Consider the following 24,190-nt stretch of genomic DNA (forward strand, 5'->3'; position numbering starts at 1 on the left):
AAGTTACTATGTCAAGAATCAGGCTGATTTTTAACTTAGTAACTTACTAAATGACTTTAGTAATTTTAGTAAATCGTTTAAAATTTTGCACTAATATTTTTTAATTTGATTTAAACCTGAAGATGAGAAGAATTCTCGAAAACGTTTATTAAATTAACATTTATATGAATATAAGAAAATATTCTTTATCTATTATTTATTTAAAGAACTCATATAGGTAGTCTCCAAGAAAGTAATTTTCTACTAATTCAAATATATTCCAAAATTCATATTTATTCAAACTTTCAATAAAAATCATCAATACAAAAAAAAAAAATGCTTACATCCTTTCTGCTAGACGACTTGCCACCGATCTAAGATTGCCATAAACTTTGTTTGGAGGTGAACCAAGAATCAAATTACAAATAGCTCGACGAGCTAATTGAATGTTTTGGTAGCTTCCTAGGACGTGAATTTTGCTATCAGCCAGAACGATACGGGTTTTGGTTACATTTTCAATTGTAAACTTTGTCCGTCCACCTTTTCCGGCTAGACGACCAATTGCGCGACTCATGTGATCACCTTTTAATGTCTTGACATCTTTAACTTCGAAACTTTCGACGAATAAATCTTCAAGACGCAACAGTGCAAGTGCATCGTCGACTTCGAAGCCACAGAGGAAGGCTTTGACAAAGTCAGCACCTTTTTGTAAATTAGAAATGTCGGGTGTTTCGGGACTTATTCGCAGTTCAACTTGACGGGCTTTTGTATTGAAACGTATTTGTAGTTTCATGTGTTCTACGACGGGTGTAAATATTTTCATCCAATGTTCTTTCAGGGATGAAAATCTGAAATTAATTTTTTTTAATTTATAAAAAATTAATTGAATTTCGAAGAAAACAATTCAAGTAACCTGTGAGGTGGTACACCAATTTTACGAATTTCATTTTTAGTTCGTTTAGCTCGGGGCACTGTGTGAGATTTGACAACACCTTCGATGCCTGTTGCCTCATCGATTTGCATGAGATCGGTTTCATCGTTGGCGGAGCGTTTTTTAGCTTTTTTTGTTTCCTTTTCGGGCAGAAAGACATCGGCTTTAATATTTTCAGCTTCCATTGTGTATATTTTATTGAATTTAGAGTGATTTTGTTGGAAAATTTTATGTTTTTATTTACTGCGTTATAGAAAAACAAAACAGTGCTACGCAGCCATGTGCCTTGAAAGAAGTGTCATCTGTCATTTTGACAAATGTCAAAATATTATTCGTTAAGTTTGTTATTCGTTCAGTTTTAAAGGTGTAATCAGAATGATTTGTAGTACTTTTAAGTTAAGGGAGTGTAGCCACTTTATTTTTTTTAACTACAAAATTATGTCTTGACCATATCGAAAATATATGCTATATGCAGTAGCGGTACGGGTAAATGAATGTTGGGTGATGAGCCCACTGTCATCCCAACTAACATTTCAGCTTCGGTTAAGGTATTACAAAAGCTACATTTTAGCTTCTTTTAAACTTTAGTAAGGTTGTTGGGCATGGAAAAAGGAGAACGTTATACAAGTTTGATCCTCTATAAGGATCTTAAACGAAGCTTTACCGAAGCTCTACAGAAGCTTTGAGATTTGACAGATAACTTCGGAAGAGCTTGTATAGCTCTTTAATACAAACAAAAAAGAATTTTTTTTTAACTGTTTTTAAATCATGAATTTTATCTTTTGATCTGATATTATATATATTATTCCATTAGTTTTTAGTATATCTATTAATAATAATTTTAAAAGTATATAATTTGTTTGCCACACCCAGGAATCGAACTTCGTATCTGCTTGGTGGTAGTCCACCACTCTTACCCATTCGGCCATCCTAGTATATTCATTAAGGCTTGGCCACACTGGAGGGTATGCGGTAGCGGTACGGGTAGCGGTGAGGGTACTTGTATGAAAAAAATTCCAAACTGACACATCAACGTTCAGGTGTGGAATTTTTTTAAGTACAAATATCGTTACCGCTATACCGCATACCCTCCGGTGTGGCCAAGCCTTTAAGGCTTGGCCACACTGGAGGGTATGCGGTAGCGGTACGGGTAGCGGTGAGGGTGTACTTGTATGAAAAAAATTCCAAACTGACACATCAACGTTCAGGTGTGGAATTTTTTTAGTACAAATATCGTTACCGCTATACCGCATACCCTCCGGTGTGGCCAAGCCTTTAATGAAATCAAAAAATTAATCAGTTCAAATAGCAAAAAAATTTCCGAAGTAAATTATTCAATGTCAAAACCAAAAAGTGTCCGAGCTAGATTATTTAATATCAAAACCAAAAATCGAATACAAAACTTAGTAATTTCTGTAAAGCTTCTATAAATTCATTAAACAGGCTTATAAGAAAAACAAGCTTTCTTCGTTTAAGTTTCATTAATAGTATTTAAACAACTTATTAGAAGTTGTTAAACAAGTCCGAACTTCTATAAGCACTCAAATTCTGAAGCAAGCTCAATACAAGCTGTATAAAAGGTAGAACCTGCGAGATTTCAATTTACAGAAGCTGTTGTGCTAGTTGGGATACCTGGGTGAAATGCATATGGAGTTGAGGTCACTTAAACTTTTTAATTGCATTTCTTCAAATCTCCAAGTATCCAATCCAAATATGAAAAAAATGTGTATGATTCGTGATTCACGACACTGTGTAACACGCAAATAAAAAATATCAAATACAAGCAACAACTTAAAAAAGCACATACCCGCAAAACTATTAAAAAGTGCTAAAAGTCAATTTTTCAATTAAACTAAATTGGCAACGCTGTTTGACAGATTTGTCAAAAACAAAGCAAAAACATAAACCTACGAACAAGTTTACAAGTTTTTTTTTTTGTATTTTGTATTCGTACTTTAATTCAAGTCTTGTATAATGGAGATATGTGAAGAAAATATTCAAAATTTAGCCGAAGAAAAGATTACCCTAGGTCAAAATTTAATAGAACAACTAGATAATTTCAAGTCCATCCCAGGTGCGCAAAAAATTCAACGTAAAATCAACCAGGAAATCAAATTTTTACAAAAGGTATGATTGGGGTTTGTACATCTGGTAATTTCTTCTCTTCTAATAATTTGATAGAAATAAACAAAGACATTTGCAAACTCATTTTATCCATCAGGTTGTTTCAACAAACTCGATAAAATTGAATCATGTTATGTGCAGCAATTTGACTCATTACCAATTTCTGGTAAAAATCCTTGAGCTTCAGAAAGATGTTGTTCATATTGATTGTGGGTTTCCTGTGGAAGAACGCAACAATCCATTGAGGGTTGACATTGTTTGTGACAATGGACTTAAATGGATAAAAGGTATTAATTCAACATAATTATTTATACAATTCATACAAACAAATCATTGAAGCAATCGCAAGGAACTCAAAGTCGTTAACAGATGCTGCAGCTGGTCGAGCTAGCTATGGAGCAAAGAGCATTCTCGATCAAGCTGAGGAGTTTGTATATGCGGCCGATCAAAACCTTTGTATGTTTCGCAAACCCAAGGTATGTGAAATTCGAAAAAGAAATTTTTTTAATCAGTATAGAACAGGTATAATCGGCCTTATTATGAATTCCATACGTATCGGAAATCGGAAAAAACAATCATGAAATCCGTTTGGAAATATCATACAAATCGTCACTACTATCGGATTTTGTGATTGATTTTTCGGGAATCGTAGAAAATTCCCGATGTACGAATGGAATTCGTGGTACCTAAGGCCAAATAGTAATTTAAAAAAAATTGTTACACTCATGAAACTTGGCAAAAAGTTTGCTTTTGGAATATGAACCAAGGATTAAGAATCTATAAAAAAAATTTGAGCGAAGGGCTGTTTCACTTATTGTTTCGATAAAAAGTTGAACGTTTATACGTTATACATGAATCATTGGATTTTTGGGACGAATTACAGATTTTACTGGCTCTTGCTTTGCTCTTCGAAATGAAAATAATGTAGAAGGATTTGACCTGGAGCCTGCATTAAAGTTTTTCATATATATACTATTTGAAGAGGTCACTACAAGAAGGGTAGAAGGGTATCATCATTATAATAATTCAAAATATCAAAGATATGAAAAGAAAAATGTAAAGTATAATTTTGTATTCGAGATTCGAGTTTATTCGAGATATTCTGACTTCAGCAATTTATTGTGAGAGTTTGCTGAACTGCATCCATCTGTACTGTATGCTCCTTCTATTTCCTTAAGACCCAGACCGTTTCTGGCAATTGATTCTCATCATACGCTTTACGGACAGCGTAAATCGATTTCTGCAAGTTGTAGCTTATTTAACCAGTATTATTCAAATTTGGATATATCTATGTCTAGGAGCTTATTTAAGAGTCGCCTATTAACTTTGCTTAGCTAATTTATTTTTAATTAAATTTCTTATTCCTTGCATGTATTTATTAAATAATTGTTACTTTTTTTCAAAATCTGTTGAATGCAAATTCGTAGATTAGTTACTTAATTAAATAAATAAATAAACACTCTTTCACCCAATTTTTTTAATGAAAATTCTTTATTCTTAATTCCTATCCCAAACGCAACGTTTTTCCCAAATTTTATTAGGGTGGCCCATCAATTTTTTTTTACTAAAAAAAAAAAAAAATAACACCCTTTCAAACATGATATTCATTTAGACACTTTAGATGCTTGCTTCCAATCTCAAAAGTAACATAATTGCTTAATTTTTCCAATTATTTTCTCTACACCTTAAAAACACCATTTCACATGAAAAAAATGTATAGACCTATTTTATTCATAATTCCCATGGCAAAGACAACATTTTTAGTAGATTTCGTAAGGTTACCTTTAATACAACTGATTTTTGCTTTGGTTTACAATTATTACACAATTATTTTAAAATCATTCGAGCATGGCATTGCTGTCTGCTTGATTGACAACATTTAAAAATACTGACAATTTAAGAAAATTAAGTTACAGCTATTAACTAGAAATATTCTTATAGTAGTATTTAGTTTCTATAACTAAGAGCTATTTTACAAACTTTGAACATCTTTGGTACGTCCATTTCATTTAGTAGGCCTATAAATTCATTCTAAATTCAAATGTATGTCTTCATGTTTCCCCTAAGACCGGGCACCTTCCGACAAATTGATAAATCTCCTCTCGTTCTGATGTGTTCAACATATCGCAAATGATCAGTAGCCCTTCACGATGCGGAATAAAATTTTGATTTAGCAGCTCCCCTCTTAGTCGAAACATACATGGTATTTGTTCGATAGTAAAATCGTCTCGAAAATATTGAGGTCATAATTGAGTATTCTATAAATCTGCCGATGTAGATGTAAATGAAATATTTTTACAAATTTTCATTGGGATACCATTTTGTGCCCTAGTATTTGTGGTAATAATTCTTAATTTCATCAATTCTTAAAAAAAAAGCACCCTTTCACTCAATATAATTTTGTAGAATCCTTCACAAGGTTTAAAAAATTAAGAAAATTTATTAAACCTTTTATGACACCTTTCTTAAACATAACTCAACTCCTTATGGATTCTTTGTCTCTGCTTTGTATAAAAGCTTCATACCGAATTCATCAGTGTATCATGGTTTTCTCATGGGTTTGATTCGGTTATATTTTACCTGTTGAAGTCAAAAAACAAAAACCCTTGCGTTTAATCGCTCAATAACTTTTCTTAGAGCAATTGTATTGGCTTTGTTTATTTTCATTAGATTTAGCATTAAAAAATAACTCAAAAGCATGTGTTATATTATGATAACGTATCACAAACATTTTTTCACTTCTTTGTTGACCTTCAACCGCTCCCTCTTTTCCGCGAAAAAAACACCTATTCACCCAATTTTTTGTATAGACTCTTTTGATCCTTGATTTTTTTTGCCAAGTTTAATGAGAGTAACAATATTTTTTTATTTATATATTTTATTGATTTTTATTAATAATATAAAAAAATAATCCAGCAATACAAAAACAAAATATATTTTTTGTACCATTTTAAATGTACTAGTGTTGACCTTCTAGGTAGTTTTCTACTTTAGTCATGACATCGAGAATGAGATCCTCGAGGACATGAAAGAGATCGGTGTTGAAGCTCTGTCCATAACTAATCAACCATTAACTGCCGATACCGCCGCTGTCATTGATGATGAAGACGGTACAGACTTTGCCAATGTTAGTACATTGAATTTAGACATAACAACCATGCTAGCTTATATCAGTTCCTTGACAAACGGAAGCACCAATTGGAGTTTTAAAGAGCCCATACTGACCGAACAAGCAAAAAGAGAAAGAGAATCCCCACTAAAGCCAGTTCTAGATAAAATCTTCGAAGGGAAACGATTAATTTGTTGTGAAACTGCATTTCAATCATTTCAAGACATTGTCAATTTATTGGCTGGTGATATGGAGAAACAACGAGCCGATGCCTTAATGGAACGTGTTGAAATCCATAAAGATGTTGAAGAAATTCCAAATGAAATATCTGTGATAAATGTGGGTGGAAAAATAAATCCAAGAAGTTTAAAGATTTTTGCTTTTGGAATAACAATGAAGGCATTAACTGTAACATCGAATAAGGGTTTCATACGATCAGCTAAAATGCAGGTTAGTTTGTTTTTTGAATATAAATATATGTTTAATTTCTTTATTGAGCTTATTTTTGTTTTGCAGGGTATTAATGTTCCTGTTTTTATTCATCAGGCGAGAGCGTTAACTGAATCAAAAGAAACAACTGCTCAGCGTTTATAGTTTAAGTGTAAATAAATAAATAAATAATTTTGTTGAATTTGCTAAGAAAATAATAAAAATATATTTTTTTTTTTTTGTAAAAGTTGATTTAGTAATATTTTTTTTTAGTTTTTCTTAAAATTAATTAACCCTAATACAGGTTGGTTATAGGTGCAAATGGGAAGGGTATAACTCGACTGAAGACAACACGATTTTGTACACCCCGACTCACACAGTTATTCCAGTCAACAAAATTAACCAAATCGTCCTCACACATTATATTACCTACTCTTCACTCTCCTCAAGAATCAAATAAACACACTTTAACCACCAACCAAACCAATAACAAAATCCGTCATAATTCTTGAAAAAATTAAACCCCAAAAAAATACGCCTTCCCGAGTCAAGTTGTCGTGAGTCGGGCTGGGGATTAAATCGGGGTATCTGAGTCGGGGTCTACAAAACTGTGTTGTCTTGAGTTGGGCTGCATTGCACCAGATCACAAACCAAATGTTTTGATTAATTGGATAGCAGATTTGCTTTTTAAAGAAAAAAGTTGAGTATACGCCCCAGTGACTGATCTTTTCATACAAAAAGTAGTGTGAAATTTTCCTTCGATCTTTAAGTCTAGTACGCTACTGAAGCGAAACGAAAGTTTTTTATGTTTCCAAAGTAAAAAAAAAACTCTTTTGGAGCAAGAAAAATGACCCGAACACTTATATGTGAGTGAAAAATGATTTAAAACTCTCCAAGTATTCTATCAAAGATACGATTATCCATACAAATTTTCGTTTACAATTTTGTTGTGCTAATTTTGTATGAAAATTTTCGCTTCAGCAACATAACTAGGCTTAGGAGACTAGAAAAGTCACCAATTCTTTTTTGAATTCAAAGAATTGCCGGGGATATTAATTGTGTGCGTTGTTCACTTTGTCATTGCAAGTCTTTTTAAGATTTTTGTTTGCTTTTATTTTACTTTGTACATATTTTTGTTTGTCAAAATACTTGTGATACTTTAGATATTTCCTCTGTGATTTCACAAGTATTTTGTTGTCCGGGTGGAAACCGACAAAACATTTCTTTTCGAAACAACAACATGCCTATTAGACTTTAGATGCTGAAGGCGCTAAGTGACATTTTCAAAAATTTGAGTAATCAGCATGTAACATGATACAATCGAGTTTCGGCAAAACCTAATTTAGCTCAATCGAAGGTTTTCAATTGAAAATGCTCGATTGATCCAAAATAGGTGCTGCCACTGCTCGATTGTAAAAAGTTATGTGCTGGAAGCATTCAAGCCTTGTTCTACCATACAAAACTTTTGTATACAATCACATAATTGAAAATGATTGGGAAGAAAAACTACGTAAATAATAATTGTTTTAAAAAACCACAAAAGCATTGTATTTTTTCAAAATACTTTACAAAACATTTTGAAATAAAACTTTATTTGCAAAAAATTAGAGATAATATAATATATATATATAATTTCTTCTTAATGCTCTTATAATTCTTACACAATATCTCTACAAACGTCATAAAAATATTTAAATTGGTTTTAATTTTTTTTTTGTTTTTTTTTCTCATACTGATTTATATTATTTTTATTATTATTTTGTATTTGTATTATTATTATTATTTTTTCATTTGCAATAATATATAACTTTCTTCCAGCTTGTTTGATTTTTTTTTACTTAAATAATTTTTTTTTCTTCGTTTATGCACATTATATGAAACTAATGAAAAAAAATACCCAATTAAAAAATATAAAGTTCCTTTTTTTTCGCTCTCATACACGCTACATGCAGGACAATAATCAATGTCAAAAAGACATACAGAGGGAAAAATTAAAAAAAAAAAATGAGAAGAAAAATAACCAAAAAAAAACCTTTTCCTTTTGGAAAAATAAAATTAGAACAAAAAATTGAAAGTACATTTGAATTATGAATTAAATATAATAGTTATAGAAACAATGTAGAATAAGCATTTAAATTTTAACTATGAAAGAAAGAAATATTTTTTGTTGTTGTTGGGAAAGAGTTCTCATTAATTAATTAATTAATTTATATAATAACGATGTAGATTGCAAACAACACAAAATTTACTCTCTTTTTTCACATCTCTATTTCGTTTGGGCGTCCATTGAAAATTAAGTTTTTAATATTGTTGGGAGCATCTACACAGATACAGAATAATTTGTCTCGCTATAGACCTGATACGTATCGTCTGAAAAAATCAAAAAAATAGAGAGAAAGAAAAATAGTTTTATAGAATCAATACTTTTTTAATTAATCTTCTTGTTAGTTTAATGAATTAAAGTTATATAAAATGTGCGTTGTTGGAAAATCAAAATTGAAAGAATAAAAAATAAAATAAAGAAAATCAAACAAAAACGGAAAACTTATCAAGTTTACAATTATTCACAAATTATTCACAAATTATTTGAAAATTATTCAGAACAGAATAAATGGATTGGTTAATTGATATTTGTTATTCAATAAGCTTCGAAAAAAATTTGAATAAAAATTAATGCTTCGACAAATAAATCCCTCCACTCATCAGTTGAGAAATATTTACTCACAACATGGGTGCCAGCACGTAACTTTGAACAATCGAGTTAACTCGATACAATCGAGCAGTGGCAACACCCCACTTGTATGAATCACGCATTTTACATTAAAAACCCTCGATTGAACCAAATTAGAAGCTGCCGATACTCGATTGTATCGAACACACTCAATTGTATCAAGTTACGTGCTGGGCCCCAAAAGCTAAATCAATTAACGCTTTTTTTTTCTGTTTTAATAGATTCATTTGGTTTTCCAAAATCAAGTGTTCAATTTAAGTAAAAAAAACAAATAGCCCAATAAAGTTTTGGTTTTGATGCAAAATCCTCAGTGTGTGCCCTAACTAAAGTCAAACACAAGATGGGAGAAATAAAGGAACTATGGGCCCTAGTGCTGCATTAAACAAACCTACAAAAATTATAGCTCTAAGGATACCTATTCTGTTATCGTTCCCAAAAATGATTCGGTTGATAGCCCCATTTCATTTCATGAATGAATGTCTCCAAGATGTTTTGGTGCATCAACAAAGCTTAAGATATCTAATGAAATTAATTGTATCAGTATTGTATATTCTTAATCTTTTTAATGAATAAAATTTTACAACTAGAAAACACTTCACCGGTTATCTCCCAATTTATTTAAATGAACTCTGCTTCACCTTTTAGTTCATTTAGCTCAGTAAAATAGTTGATTTCAAACATCATCATTTTTATTTTTACTACTAATTTTCAAAATAGATTTAGCATTGGGCAGGTTCAGAAACGTTAGGGAATAGTCAATTTTCCGTTCTCTGATTGGTAAAATTTCAATAAAATTCTTCCTATTTAGACAATTTTATTGGAAAGCTGACTGGAAAGTTAGATATGAAAGATCTCCCTAACTCGTTTATATCGTTTGCGACGATAGTGATTATTGAAGTTACGGAAATCAAACCATTGTCGAAACTATATCGTTTTTGATAATCTAGTTACGGAATGACTCCCCTGGAAAAAGCTAGCTAAGGATAGAGCTGGTTGAAGAAGTTTTTTATTTGACGTCCGAATGAATGAATGAATTGTATCGCCACCTTAAGGCGCTGGTCTGGTCACCCTAAGTAAGTAAGAGTTTTAAGAACTAGAACTTTGTCAAGAAATCGGTCGTAGGAGCTTTGAACTTTTTTAAGTGGCACAATAAATCCTATAACCAGCATTATTTTGCTATTCGATTCGATGAAAATATTTTGATTCACTTAATAAATGTCTTCCAATCGGTTTTTGTAAATGTTGTTCTTTTTTGTTGTGCAACGCGTGGTATTGTTTGAAATATTCCAGGAAAACTGTTCGTTACTATTTAACTTTAATCATGATTTTTATAAAGAGATTAAACGAGGATTAGATAGCAGAATAAGGCTGAACAGATAAACTTAATTAATTAGAAGAATGAATTTAAGTTCAATTAAGAGCTGAATTTAAATGTAAGACCCTATTTGACTCCTATCGTGTTTACTAATAAGCTACAGTAACGTTTTTAACTGATAATAAGCTAAATAAAATATAAGAAAGCGAAGCTCAATTACTATGTATTAATTTTAATTATTTATGCTTCAACATTTTTGTTAAGTGTTTGAGATGTCACAAAACTACATAGTATGATTTAGAAAGATTATTATTAATTATGAATGTAAAGTTGTATTTAATGATTTTATTATTAAACTATATGTGGCATATTCAAGAGTGATTAAAACAAGCCAAAGAAAAATGAAGTGATTTGTTTTTTCTATTCAAGAACGTACTTTAAGTTTCTCCAAAAAAGCTTGTTGATAATATCTAAGACACAGGGGCCAAACCACTACATTATTTGGATTTGGATTAAAATTTGACAATTTGAAACCCACTTCTTCTTTCTAAATTTATAAATGAACAAAAAAAATAGTTCGTGTTATAAGTGTAGGAAAGAACACCAAACAAAAGAAAATTGTTGAAAAAATAAACTTATCATAACTAAATTAATTTATCTTATTTTATATCAGACAATATTTTTTGTGAGCAAGGTTTATTCAAATATAAAAAAAAAAATTGGTAACATAGAAGGATATTTAAAAAAATCCACGATAAAAATAAGTCAACAAAAATTTTTTTTAAAAAGTTGTTTACTTTGATTGTAGAAGTATTAGCCCTTCATATATTCAATTTCTACAGCATCAGTTGTAAGTAAATCATCGCTTAAGAATTTTTCATTTGCATTCTCTGCAAATATAAAAAATTTACAAAAGAATTGTGTGTTAATTAGAAATACCAAACAATTATTTGAACTCCTTAAAAATTGTTTCTAACAAAAAATCGCTAAAGATGAACATGTCTTAATAGAATTCTAAACGTTTTTAATTGTTAAAAGAATAACCACCTTCGCATTAGGCAAAGAATCAAAAATGTCTCATTAAACACATTTAAGCGATGATTTTGAATTTGATTGTCTTCAAGGAGAAGACAAGACTCACCGAAAATTTGGAATAAAAACTTGTTTATTTGACTTTTTTGACCTCAAATGCCTTTTTATTTCAATTAAAAAAAAAAAAATAGCCCTACATTTACTTATTGTTAATTTTTTTTCTTAAATTGTACTCTATTGAAATAAAATTTATGAAACTTTGATTAATTTTTTTTTTTTTTTTGAAATTCAACAAGAATCGAAGAAAAAAAAACCTAAAACATTTTAAAACATCAATTTGTGTAACAAACTAAGAGATAAAATAAATAATATAAAGAAATATTTGATTGTTTTATAAAGAAAATTAAAAAAAAATATACGAATAAAAAAATTAAACAAAAAAAGATTAACCTGCCATCTAGGGTTTTTAACTAAGCAAAATTATGAATAATCATCAATAAGAGACGAACCAGGATTAAAACTTGAAACCTTCGGTAGGTGAACCACATCGCGTCGGAACAATGATAAGTTTTGAGTAAATCTGTAAACAAAATTTATAAACATGAGAATAGCTACAAATTAAAAACAAAAAATAAACAACATACCTTTCTCGATTTTTGTTCGCAACATTTCGTTCAATGCCATCCATCAGTCCATCAAACCACTGTGCCATTGTCTGTTGCTTATCGATGGGTTGCGATCGAATAATATTTTCTTTAAGTGATCTATAATTTTATTTTTAGATAACAAATTAAAATTCTGTTTTAAATACAATTTCAATTTTTTTGTTTAAATACCTAAAATAGTCTTCATATAGCAAAATGAGTACTAAGAGCGGACGGGACATAGACCATTGATTCTTGCAGTCTTCTGACATAACCATATTTAGCAGCGTTGACATTATGCCCTGAAGAATTTCAGAATTCATCTCAACTACCTGAAATTTGGACATGTTTTAAGTTATGTCAGTTTTTATATTTTTGCATTTTAAATCTTACCTCAAGGAACTGTGAGTTCTCCGGTGTAATATTACGGAGTTTTTTGTTGGGGAATGTCGAAACTAGAAATAAATAATAATTACGTATATTTTTTAAAATTTTCATTAGAACAATTTTAAAATATGGATATTAAAATGAACAATTAATAAGAATAGGGTAGGAACACATCGTTCAAGGGTTTACCTAATACTGCGTGTTTGAGAGGTAAAAAGGACTTCCTATTAACCCGGGGTCATCTTAACAATTACATTCAACTTTTTTTTACTCCATTTTACGAAGTAAAATTAGCGGATTTTTCGACACGTAACTTGACCCAAGTAGAAGTATTCAGAATTTAATTTTGCTGACTAGGATGGTGTTGTATTTGTTTATAGTTTGCGTAAACATAATTTTGCAAGAGACAGGAAACATTAAGACTGTGTTCGAGAAATTTAGATTTTATTATTTATATTTATATCTCCTATTGCTGTTACGTTTTTTCTTTAAATTTCGTGTTGAAAAATATGCATTAAGTTGGAGCTTCAACTTTCTCATTCCGTCGATTGCTTTTGTATCGGAGGATCGGATCTGTCAGATTGGTTTGAAACGAAAACAGGCGTTCCACAAGTCTGCATTTTAAGGCCACTCCTTTTTGCCTTATATATTGCTGATAATTTCGAATTTTGATGTTTTGAAGCTCGTTAAAGAATAAGTCTTCCCGAAGAGAACGTTACTGGTAATTGTGACTATTGAAGTTATACAGGAATAAAAGTACCAAGGAGTTCTAATCACGCACAAGGAATTGAAGTATCAGGGAGTTCTACTAACACACAACCTTAACTTCTCTAAGCATGTAAACAAAATTTTTGCTAATGTCATTGCAAACTTAGTTGAAAAGCATCTATCTTGAGCAACTGAAAGAACATCTAAAAATATATAATAAGAACCTAAATCACCAGTTGCACTCGGAAGCAAATTACTTCTGTAATGAATTTTCGGTCTACATATTCAGAACACAAACTTGAACCTTATGCCTGTCCGAACTTAGTTGTCACAAGCTTGTAATCTTTGCAACAGAATAGAGAACGAAGATGATATCCTTGTACTGCAGGAAATCCGACGATTATATCGTGGGCACAAAGCCAAAACTACGTTAGAGAGCCAACGCTTTGACTCTCTAACTTAACGATAGTTTATTTACGGTAGTAGAATTAATTTTTTCGGAATGGGCACGTTCAGGAAACATTTAGGACTAGATATTTAGTCAATTTCACTTTTTGTACTGAAATTTAAGTAGACGTGGAAATCGAGACAGAGATTTTTCTTGGAAGGATTTCTTTTGAATTATAATAATGAAGAAAAAATAATAAAAATTATTCATGCTGTGAGTTTTATAAGTGTCCTTAAACATCAACCAAAAACAAGGCGTCTTAGTAAGGGTACGACACATCTAACTGATGAGCCCACTGTCGTACCTGGACGAAACGCGTTGGAGTTGAGTTCACTTGAAGTTTAAAATTGAATTAAAGGAATTATAATTACCTTTAATTTGCAGCTGCTTAAATATATATGACACAACACAGTCCAATATTGAACAGCAGCATATAAAAATGGTGGAATCTGAAAATTGTTGATAAATAATTAAAATTAAAAAACAAAAATCAAATATATTTTCAACTCACCTAGTGCCGTTAGTCCCTTTGACAGACTTTCTAAAATATAAATAAATGCTCGTGGCTCCAATGAAGCCAAAAATGTAATATGATCTTGCGACAAGCAGTTGAGAAGGTTATAGTACGACGAAGCAAGTTTTGGATATTCCTTTTTGAAAATTAAAAAAAAAAATCATCACATTATTAAATTTATTTTACAATAAATTAAAATAAATAAAACCAACCAACAAATCATTTTGCTGAATAGACATGATTAATTTTGCAGCAATACTTAAAACATTGTCCAATGTATCATCACGATATAATTTAAACACTCCGAAATTCACGTAATTCCCACTTAGAGCATTCTTCAGTATATGGAAACATATGGAAATGCCTTTTAATTTCATTGGATATTGCTGATCTCGCGGCACATCCAAATGAAGACTCCTATTGCCGTATATGCAAATGAGTTTAGAGGCCTCTCGAAATAGTAAAATTCCCATTGGACTAGAAACATTGCCTTGCAAACGTTGTGTTCGACAATGCACAAGTTCAGCGAAAAGTTTCAGTACTGGTGTTGTAACAGCTGGATCGTGTGCCCACAATTCAACGGCACGTATTAGTATTGGAATATAATCTGGATAACTATAAAAATAGAAAACAAAAATTAACAATCTCTTTGATTTATCTTGAAAAAAAAATTACATCCATTCGAAGAGCATTGTGTACGGAGCTATAGCATTCAATGGCAATGCAAGACCACGAAGATCACGTGCCAATCCAATTATTGCCTTTTTCGCTTCTTCATTTGGAAAACTATTCCCATCCATGAGTACCGATCCAAGTGATTCGAATTGATCTACAAATTTAAATTTGTTTATTTACTATTTTGAATAAAAGAAATGACAAATGACAAACTGGTAAGTGGTGTCAGGAAATTATAGAAACGCTCTTCATCCTCGCCAAGATCGAACATCAACAGCCTTCCGAGCGATGTGTAGAACATTGTTCGACAGCGCATTTCGCTTAATGATGAATTTGTACCAAGAAATGGAAAGTGTTCGCTCTAAAAGTAAACAAATATAGTAAAGTATATTTGAAAGATGATATAAAAAAACGATTAACTCACCGTGTGATGCGTTAACATAAATTGAATCTCCTCCAACTTGGCCAATTTACGGAGAGAATTAAAATTCACAGATAGCTCTGACAGCAACATTAGGGTCTTTGTTATAATTGGCTCCGAACGGCCCCAGTATTTTAAATTTGTAATTCTATGTAAAAATGTATGAATTATTATACACTCACAGGGGCTGAATTTGAAACTTACATTTTTCTATTTATCAAACTCAAGAGCATCTGTTCATCACTTAAACCAAATACTTCAGACAGTCTTTTGTAGACGTGCGCTTTTTGCGCTTGTTCACATATATGCATCTTACGGACTTGTTCAAGGAAACTAAGAATTGCCAACTCGAGTTTTTCACAGCCGGCTTGTGGTAATCTATTATCTGTGAGACCCATTAGTTGCAGTACCTTTTTACAAAAAACAAATAAACATTATTTTGATAAACAAATTTTTTTATTGTATAAATATTTAAATTACCCGTATTACAAGTTCCCCATCCATAGTATCTTGTTCATCGTTCGAATTAAAAGACAATCTTCCTACAATAGCCGAGCCAATGATATACACAAGCCAAGTCAATTGTAATTCATGAATGGTAACATCCATTGGATTAGGTGACTGACTTTGTAACAATTCTTGATATTCTCGGGCCTTTTGGTCAAAATGTTGAACTAACAGTGTGCAGGTTTTGTCATATTCACAACGTTCAATGACCGACAATTGCTCGAGTTGTTGTTGTACCATACACAGGTCGTCGAGGGGATCTTCTAGGTTGTCTCTTACAATCACAGGTACAGCTTCCAATCGGGAAGTTATGTACGCTTTGGTTACTTCGGGTGTATATGTACCAAGCAAATGGGGTTCGGGTGATTTAACATACGGTACAGAGGCGACCATTCGTTGCCATAAAGTTAACAGGTAATGTACACTATTTGGAGCGAATTGCCACATCTAAAGAAAATTTACAGTGAAAGTAATAAATATTGCTTCTGTTTTATTATATTTGTTATTACCTGCAACGATTGTACAGTGAACTTTGCTATCAACTGAATAGCTTCTGGATAACATTCTACTGTAATGAGTTCTCCCAGCTGGTAGTTCGATTTAAGACGAGCAAGAAGTCTGCAGAATTCGTGATAATTATCTGGATCACTAAGACCCTAAAACCGATAAACGATAAAATAAAGAAATTTTCAATGTAGCACTGTTCTGGCAAAGAAGTCTAGGAAAGACGAGTGAGAAAGATTTAGCATTAATGTTAAAGCCAAAACCTTTTTTTTTTAACCGAATTGATTGACTGTCTTTTGTCTTTCTTACAATAAAATTTCTACAGGTAAACTAGTCTGTGTACTGTAAGGTGTAAAAGAAAAATAGTGGTTAGAAAGGATAACTAGTGTTATACTGTTACCCCAATCTCAATATTTTTTAAATTAAATATTGAAGTCCAACAATTTCAATGATCTTAGCACGTTGACTTTTAATTTGCAGAAGAACTACTGCATCTTTACTAATTTCACACAAATTCCTCGATGACTATTTTAATAACTCATCTAAGTTAACCTTTACATCCTATGGAAGCAACATCTGTCATGATAAATACTCCATTTCAATTAAAAGACGTTAATGTCTGGAATGTTCTTTGGGTTACCCCAATAACTAACCACTAAAATCAGACAGGTTATTTCCCTTCTACCAATTTCAAAATGGAATAGGCGAACTGAAACAAGTTCTAATCAAGCGAAGAAAGTTGTTTCTTGCATCAAAACTCCTAAAATAATGTCTACCAAGAAGCATTGTTTCCAAAAAGGAGATGCTTAAAAATGCAAACAAAAATTATAAATGATAAAGTTCTGATCATTCTGAGCATGTTCCTGCCAGTTTGATGATAGTTTGGCATCGTGTTAAAACAGAGCTATTTGTGTATTTTAAATAAAGTTGGAACTCACTTTGTTGCGTTGAATTTTACAGCAACAAGTTCTTCTAACCTTTATTTTCTTTAACATTCAAGCTATTCTTTAATAGCGGTTTCAACATACTTGAACAGTTTTGCAGAAATATGGACCATTAGCCAAAGTCATGCTCTTTTTTGGAAATGTTACCAATCTAGGTGGCAAGGGCACCAAAATACAAAAATTGTTCAACGACAACATTAATAAATATGTGGCGGTAATCTAAAGATATACTGATACATATGTGTACGTATGTGATTGATGGTTCACAAAAGTACCGATTAATAGTTCGACACCCGACAGTCTTAAAACGGAGAGAATAAAGACATGAAGTATTGACCCATATCCAAAAATGTTGAAACATGAACAATATTTGCATAATTCAACAACCAAACAACGTACAATAAAAGAATTTTTGGTGAAGATAGGTTAAGACTGGTTAAGATAAATATAGTTTTTTAGGCTGATAAAGTGTGTGAATCTCGTTTTGATTTTAAATTGACCTTCGTTTTCCCCACTTTCTTAATCTCGCCGGTGTAAATCTCTAAAAATGTTTCACTAAAATTAAAATTAATCAAAATTAATTAAATTAACAAGGATATTTTTTTTTTTTGTGATATAATTTTTTATAGTTTGTTGAAATGAGTTCAATAACAAACTTTTGAATTCGTTAACAGCTATTAAACTGCGTACTCACGTTTTAGTCATACCTTTTACTTTCACTCACTAAATTTGCTTTGGCCTCTTAGAATCACACCCTATGTATAATATTAAGCAAAATATTTTATACATAATGTGGATTAAATCACCCTGATGATAAATGATAAAAAATCACACATAATATTTACTATTTCTTCAACAGATCTAACATTGATGTCAGCAAACAGAGCTGTCTTTTTTTGCTAAGGTTTTTTCTTATTAATGTTTATATTTTAATTCTACTTAAAAAAAATAAGCTAAGCATAATAATTAATTATAAAATTCAATCTTACATGTAAATTTGTCAGAATATTCTTAACGCCTTCGAGAAGATGAGTTAAAAATTTTGTACGTTCTTGATTGTTAAATAAAGATCGACGAACTGAAGTCATCTGTAAAAAAATTTATGTGAACCCATAAAACAGAAGAAACAGATATTTTAGAAAATTTACCTGCACTAAACAAGACAACGAATAGCTTGCCAATCCATTTGGTAGAATCTGATAGAGATCAAAAAATAACTTCAAAGTATTGGAGTCAAGAAATGCTGGTCTCCAGGAAGTAGGAATCTATGATAAAACAAATATTATTTGATTTAAATAAGATAGGATGATTAAAAAGAAAAAAACAAAACACCATCAAAAACTCACTTGAACACTGTTCATATCATCCGAAGACTCATCAGTGGAGCTTCCAATAAAATCAAAGCTCAAGCAATTCTTAGTCAATCGCAAAACATGTGAAATAAGACTATCAAACAAATTTATATATATCTTGTCTTTAGTATAACCTATAATAAATACTTACGCTTGCTGGGACTCATCCATAAAATTTAAACTTTTGCTGTTGTCTCTTGCTGTTACCAAAAGCGAACAGGACAACAGGAAAATATCGTACAACTGCTGGTCACGGAAAGATGTGGCGATTTTGCGATTCTTTGAAAATGACAAATTAACATCTGCCTCAACAATTGAATTCATTTCGCACACAAGTTGCGACAGAATTTGTACTCCAATTGTACAGTGCTCAGATGAGCCTTGCTATAATGCAAACAAATTTAATTTTAAATTCAATAACTAGATTAGATTTAAACCAAAAAGCAAAGGTACCTGGAGAAATTTCTTCACATCTTCAAGGATATTTTGAAAAATATATTCATTTTTATAGGTATCAAACCAGCCGTATTTTGTTATTTTAGCCAATAACGTGACAAGTGCTTGTACAACAAAATTTTGCAAATTTGGGCGGGTGGCAAGATAATTCAAAATGTAACTCCTGTGAATAATAGTGTTATGTTAAAAATTTAAAAATATATAAATTGATGTGTAGTGTATACCTTATATCGATTCTTTGTTCCAAATTGAGACCTTGTATCAATTTGGTTAAAGTTGTTGCAGCTAAAAGTTGTGCATAACTTGAATCGGCTCGATCCAAAAGCATTTGACATTTAGGTAGGGCATCTTGGCTACTAACAAATGCAACAAGGGCCTTTTCAGCTTCCGAACGAATTACTGAATCAGTTGCTTCGTACAATTGCTTGCATAAAATCTCAAGCTGATGAATTTCCTGTGGTAAGGATAAAATGTGATTTAAAAAAATAATTTTAATAAAAATGAAAATTTTTGATAGCGTCACATTTGACCCTCCCGTAATCACATGTGGTTCTGCAAATGACTTTTCTCTTTAAACGGTTTTTTTTTTAGCAAATAAGTTTTTTTTTCAGATATGACAATAAGAAAGTCCATCATCTAAACATTCTCGTCTTACGAAGGCAAAGGAATGTAGAACATTGGTTTTATAAAAAAAAAAAAGGAAACGGCAGTCAAGTATAAAAGAACCAGTAGTGCTAAGAGAAAAGTTCTAGATTTCGTTTAGTTAAAAAAGTAAAGGGTTTCACCGGTTTCTTAATCCTCGATTTTCATAGTCATGGATATGGTGTTGGTTCGATTGATAAAATAGATGGTATTTTGCACCGTTTTGTGTACAGTGATAGCTTGCAGAATGTCATGGTTCCACGTGCTGAGGAAGATGCTTGGCTCAAATAAACATTCCAACATGAAGAATATTTCAAAAATGATAAAGGACTGGTTTGGGGTGCATAAAATTCATGTGGATTAGCCACAACCTCAACTCTATAGAGAATATTGTAGACCTTCATTGTATCTTCAAAAATAGGAACAACATCAAGTTAAAGAGACTTTGAAACTTGGAAAAGCATTTTAAGTTCCCTTATTGAAAAGTCTTAAATAATGGGTAATATACATAAAAAATAGTAGTGATATGCATTTACTTGAAAAATTGTAAAGTATAAACTTCTTTTTATCCACATTTTGTGCATATAAAACCTAGTTTATACTTATTAATTTCATATTGCTAGTAATTACTATTGTTTATAAATACGGCAAATATGGCTAGGAGGTGTATTTCGCCACAAAATATTAAGAATGTAACAGTGAACTCAATTAATGAAAATATTAATTTTTATATAGAGTTGCTTTTGTTCAGTTAAAAATAGATATTTTATCATTATTTTATTTTTATTCAACCTTTAGTGCATATTTTTGAATATTTTACTAAAAATTAATATTTTGCATTTATTTGCATATTTTGGCATAATTTTAAAATAAATGCACGTTTTTCGTTCACTTATTACCAAAAATTGGAAAAAAAATAACGAAATTACATGCTTGAAATTTTTTACCTAAGGGCTTAGGGCTCAGTTATAGCTATCAGTAAAATCCATCAGTAAAAATTTTGTTTTGCTATTTTGAATACTTTATGAAATGAAATAAATTGAAAACATATTTCCACTAATTTTTTCTAAAAGAATCAATGCATTTTGTGTTAAATATTATACACAAATTCATTTTATAAATTTTACTGATGAAATTTTATTTTACTGAACAGCTGACTGCCAAATGCCATTTCGTTTTACTGTTCCGGTGCCATCATTAAAAAAATTACTGATGAAATCAACACTAAAAAAATTGCTTGAGGCGCGAATGTCAAATAAACATTTAATTTAATGACGTAAATTTAATGATTGCTATAAACGCTCATCAGTAAAAGATTTCAGATTCCTAATGTTTCAATTTTTACTGATGGATTTTACTGAAAGCTATAACTGAGGCCTAAAGCGATTAAGCAAAGCAATTTTATTTATTTTTTTTTAAAGAAAACCTCAATAATTAAAAAAAATTACAATTATGAACACGGGAATCTACCAACCGAGTCATATATAAATTTTTATAAAAGAAACGCAAAATGTTTTTATAATTTTAAAGAAATATTGATATTTTATAAAATTATTTGGTTCCAAATGTATGTACAGCTTATCTTTTCATAAGCGCATGAAATTTCTATATCTGCATGTTAATATGAATAAATATTCTAAAATTTATTTAAATTCAATCATTTAAACATTCGAGTTTTTTTTTTATTCAAAGTTCCTTTTGTTCTGGCCGACACTGAACTCTTGCCAAACAGTTTTTCTTCGGATTCCGTACTAGGAATAAATGTTCTTACATATAACACTCACTAAAAAAAAGAAACAAGAGATCTCTAGATATAATGCTAAACCTCTTGAATGTGGCAACTACACAGGCATTTTCAATTACTTTGAAAAAGTCTGTTCGGCTAATGTTTGCAGAAGAGTGCATGAAGAAGAGATAAACAGGAGACGTTTAATGTATGGAAGCCTACGCACCAGCTCAATGATTTACAACGAAACAATCAGAAAATAGTTGAATCTGATCAGGACAGAATAGTTTTGTGACAAAACTCAGAACACAAAACAACAACATAACAGTTCGCAGTTCTCACGAAAACAGGGAATTCAGTTTCAAATTGTTCCGTATACAAAAAGAAAAGTTCAAACTCTCTATGTTTTTCTTAGAAAATTTTCTTTAAGATTGAGATTGAACTCATCTTTTTGAATACTATCCAATTTCATTGGACAGAGAACTCGAACAGAAAAACATCGTTGAAAAACAAAAAGCTGTACTTTTCTGTTTGGAACAGTCAGAACAATGTCATTGAACCCAGTTATTAGTTTGATAGTTAGTTTACGAACAAGTCTCAGTAGTTTCAATTGATTTGCATGGCAATAGTTGGAAAACAAGAAACCACATCTGTTTCCAGTTATTTTTCTAAAACTCTACCGAAAGAGTGCAGTTGAAACTATGAGTGTATACAAAAGAACTCTCCTTTAAGTGATGCTTTATGTCCAGTTTTCTTATTGCGAAATGAGGGCTGATGCAAATTTAGTATATAATATGCAATAAACAAATTCATGCACTTTACCACAGCCAATTGCATACAATTTAAACCTTCTCGGTTAAATTAAATGTTAAAGGGGTTGAATTTTAGTTTTTCCAACAAAATTTAGTTGATAATAAAATATGAATTAAAAAAGAACAAGAAAGCACCTACTTATTTATATGTAAGAGATAAGAATTTGTCAACTAAACCAACTTCAATTTTTAATTGCAATAAGTTTTTTTTTTTGTTTTTCCAGAATTTTAAAACTAAAACTAAGTGAAATAAATTTAAATTTAATATATTTAACAATGTTTATCTAAATTTGTTTTAATACCATTATTTTAACTAACCAAAGTCCCGATTTTATAAACATCAAATCTCCCTACTTATGGAACACTTTTTTAAGGTTAAGTAGATCTACATTTTGAAATAGAATTCTAATTCGATAGAAATTAAAAAAAAAAAAAAAAACAAAAAGCAATCAAAATTACATTAAAAACATAAACATTACAATAAGAATACACAATAAGCTTAGAGACCTGCATAGTTTCCAAAAATTCTATACAACACTTTCACTTGGAGTCCCCAAAATCGCTCTCAGCTGCAGTCAACAAGAGCAAGAGTACAACAAAAAAATCAATTCTTCCCAATTTTATTTGTTCGATAGTCCCGTGGAACTCTCAAATTGGATTGTTTCTTCTGGTTGTTAACAAAAGAAGAAAACACCCCGCGTTCCGCAAAACTAGCAAAGGCAAGGATTTTGCGTTCTTGTTCTGTAGACTAGTGAGCCTTTTTTTTACTTGCAAATCCCTGCCATTCTTAAAACGGCGGAGTTTAATAAATAGTTTTTTTTTTTTTAATTAATTATTTTAATTTTGCCCTATCTGCACTTTCCTATCGAAAGTGCTGATTGATGGAGGGAGGGATACAAAAAAAATGTAATCAACAAAAAATATTTATTATTTTTTTAGTATTCTTCTCTTGTGGTTTTTTGTGTTCACAAACAAGAAGCAAAATTACACCAGAGACCAGAACATCAAAAGATAAATTTTGCAAATGCGTACCATTTCGTTGCGAATTGATGAGAAGTTTTTTTTTTTTTCTTTCTTTCGTTTTTCTTCTATAGTTCTAGTTGTTTTCCACAGCGAACATACAAAACAAAAGACTTTTTTTTTATGTTTCGATTAGACGGGATGGGAAAAACGAAAATAAAATTGATGTAATTTGAAAATTAAATGATTTTTGATTGAATTTTTGGTTAAATTTAAAAGATAACCCGCTGCTGAATTGCACCAATCACCATTTATATTTTATTTTTCTTCTTTTTTTTTATTTTTTGTTAGGAATTATGTTCGTTCGTCTACTGATTCGCCGGTATCCGCTTTGTGTTTTTGGGCGAAATGAAAATTTTTGTGATAGATGACTGGGTGGCCGTCTGGTGGTAGATAGATGAAATAGAATAGTACTCATAATCTAGTACTTTTTTATTTTGTGATTGGGACAATTTGAGTGAGAAATGTGAAAATTATAAGGTGGTGTTTTGAATTTGCAAGTATTAAGCCTTGACTACATTGGCCTAAAAACTGAAAAAGTACAAAAGTGAACAATTTCAAACTGATTTTGTGAAATCTACATTGGGCACTTTTTGTAAAGGTAAAAATTTTTTCCTGCAAGCGCAGTTAGTGTCTAAAAAACAGCGCACGAATTGGTTTTTAGACTAAAAAATAAGCTTTTATCATTTGGCCTAGTAGGCAGTTCGAGATAAATTTTAGCTCCCATAGTGCCTGACTTACACTGTGATTTTTCAATCGCCTAAGCCCTAAGCAGTGAGT

The 24,190-nt window shown here is 30.9% G+C and overlaps 3 protein-coding genes across 9 annotated transcripts; 1 reads left to right on the forward strand and 2 right to left on the reverse strand.

Annotated features, from left to right (window-relative positions):
* Positions 1 to 251: 251 nt before the first annotated feature.
* LOC129909854 (RNA-binding protein pno1) lies at positions 252 to 1,211 on the reverse strand. Its single transcript, XM_055986973.1, has 2 exons — positions 893 to 1,211; positions 252 to 827 (listed from the first exon to the last, which is right to left on the reverse strand). The coding sequence occupies exons 1-2, from the start codon at positions 1,093 to 1,095 to the stop codon at positions 320 to 322; spliced, it is 711 nt and encodes a 236-aa protein (XP_055842948.1). The 5' UTR covers positions 1,096 to 1,211; the 3' UTR covers positions 252 to 319.
* A 1,613-nt stretch (positions 1,212 to 2,824) lies between these two features.
* Positions 2,825 to 6,830, forward strand: LOC129911609 (UPF0415 protein C7orf25 homolog). The gene is made up of 5 exons (XM_055989459.1): positions 2,825 to 3,037; positions 3,132 to 3,321; positions 3,374 to 3,510; positions 6,012 to 6,593; positions 6,660 to 6,830. The coding sequence occupies exons 1-5, from the start codon at positions 2,885 to 2,887 to the stop codon at positions 6,735 to 6,737; spliced, it is 1,140 nt and encodes a 379-aa protein (XP_055845434.1). The 5' UTR covers positions 2,825 to 2,884; the 3' UTR covers positions 6,738 to 6,830.
* A 1,470-nt stretch (positions 6,831 to 8,300) lies between these two features.
* Positions 8,301 to 23,502, reverse strand: LOC129909634 (ran-binding protein 16). 7 transcript variants are annotated; one of them, XR_008771440.1, is made up of 22 exons: positions 22,898 to 23,204; positions 19,435 to 19,664; positions 19,208 to 19,373; positions 18,906 to 19,138; positions 18,749 to 18,848; positions 18,551 to 18,667; positions 18,392 to 18,490; positions 16,464 to 16,610; positions 15,928 to 16,401; positions 15,652 to 15,857; positions 15,451 to 15,595; positions 15,240 to 15,387; positions 15,027 to 15,180; positions 14,564 to 14,966; positions 14,349 to 14,487; positions 14,209 to 14,286; positions 12,688 to 12,749; positions 12,487 to 12,626; positions 12,295 to 12,414; positions 12,160 to 12,230; positions 11,055 to 11,165; positions 8,301 to 8,942 (listed from the first exon to the last, which is right to left on the reverse strand). XR_008771440.1 is itself a non-coding variant. In XM_055986711.1 (22 exons), exons 1-21 carry the CDS (start codon positions 23,423 to 23,425, stop codon positions 11,432 to 11,434), a joined length of 3,312 nt encoding a protein of 1,103 aa, XP_055842686.1. In that variant the 5' UTR covers positions 23,426 to 23,502; the 3' UTR covers positions 8,301 to 8,942; positions 11,416 to 11,431. The 7 variants fall into 7 exon arrangements, 6 of the variants coding, with proteins under 6 accessions (XP_055842686.1, XP_055842681.1, XP_055842683.1 ...); XM_055986711.1 differs by lacking the exons at positions 11,055 to 11,165; positions 22,898 to 23,204 and adding exons at positions 11,416 to 11,508; positions 23,423 to 23,502; XM_055986706.1 differs by lacking the exon at positions 11,055 to 11,165 and adding an exon at positions 11,416 to 11,508 and having other exon boundaries at positions 22,898 to 23,205.
* Between the last annotated feature and the right edge of the window lie 688 nt (positions 23,503 to 24,190).

Source organism: Episyrphus balteatus, chromosome 2, assembly GCF_945859705.1.
Source record: "Episyrphus balteatus chromosome 2, idEpiBalt1.1, whole genome shotgun sequence".
In the NCBI taxonomy this organism is placed as follows: Eukaryota; Metazoa; Arthropoda; class Insecta; order Diptera; family Syrphidae; genus Episyrphus; species Episyrphus balteatus.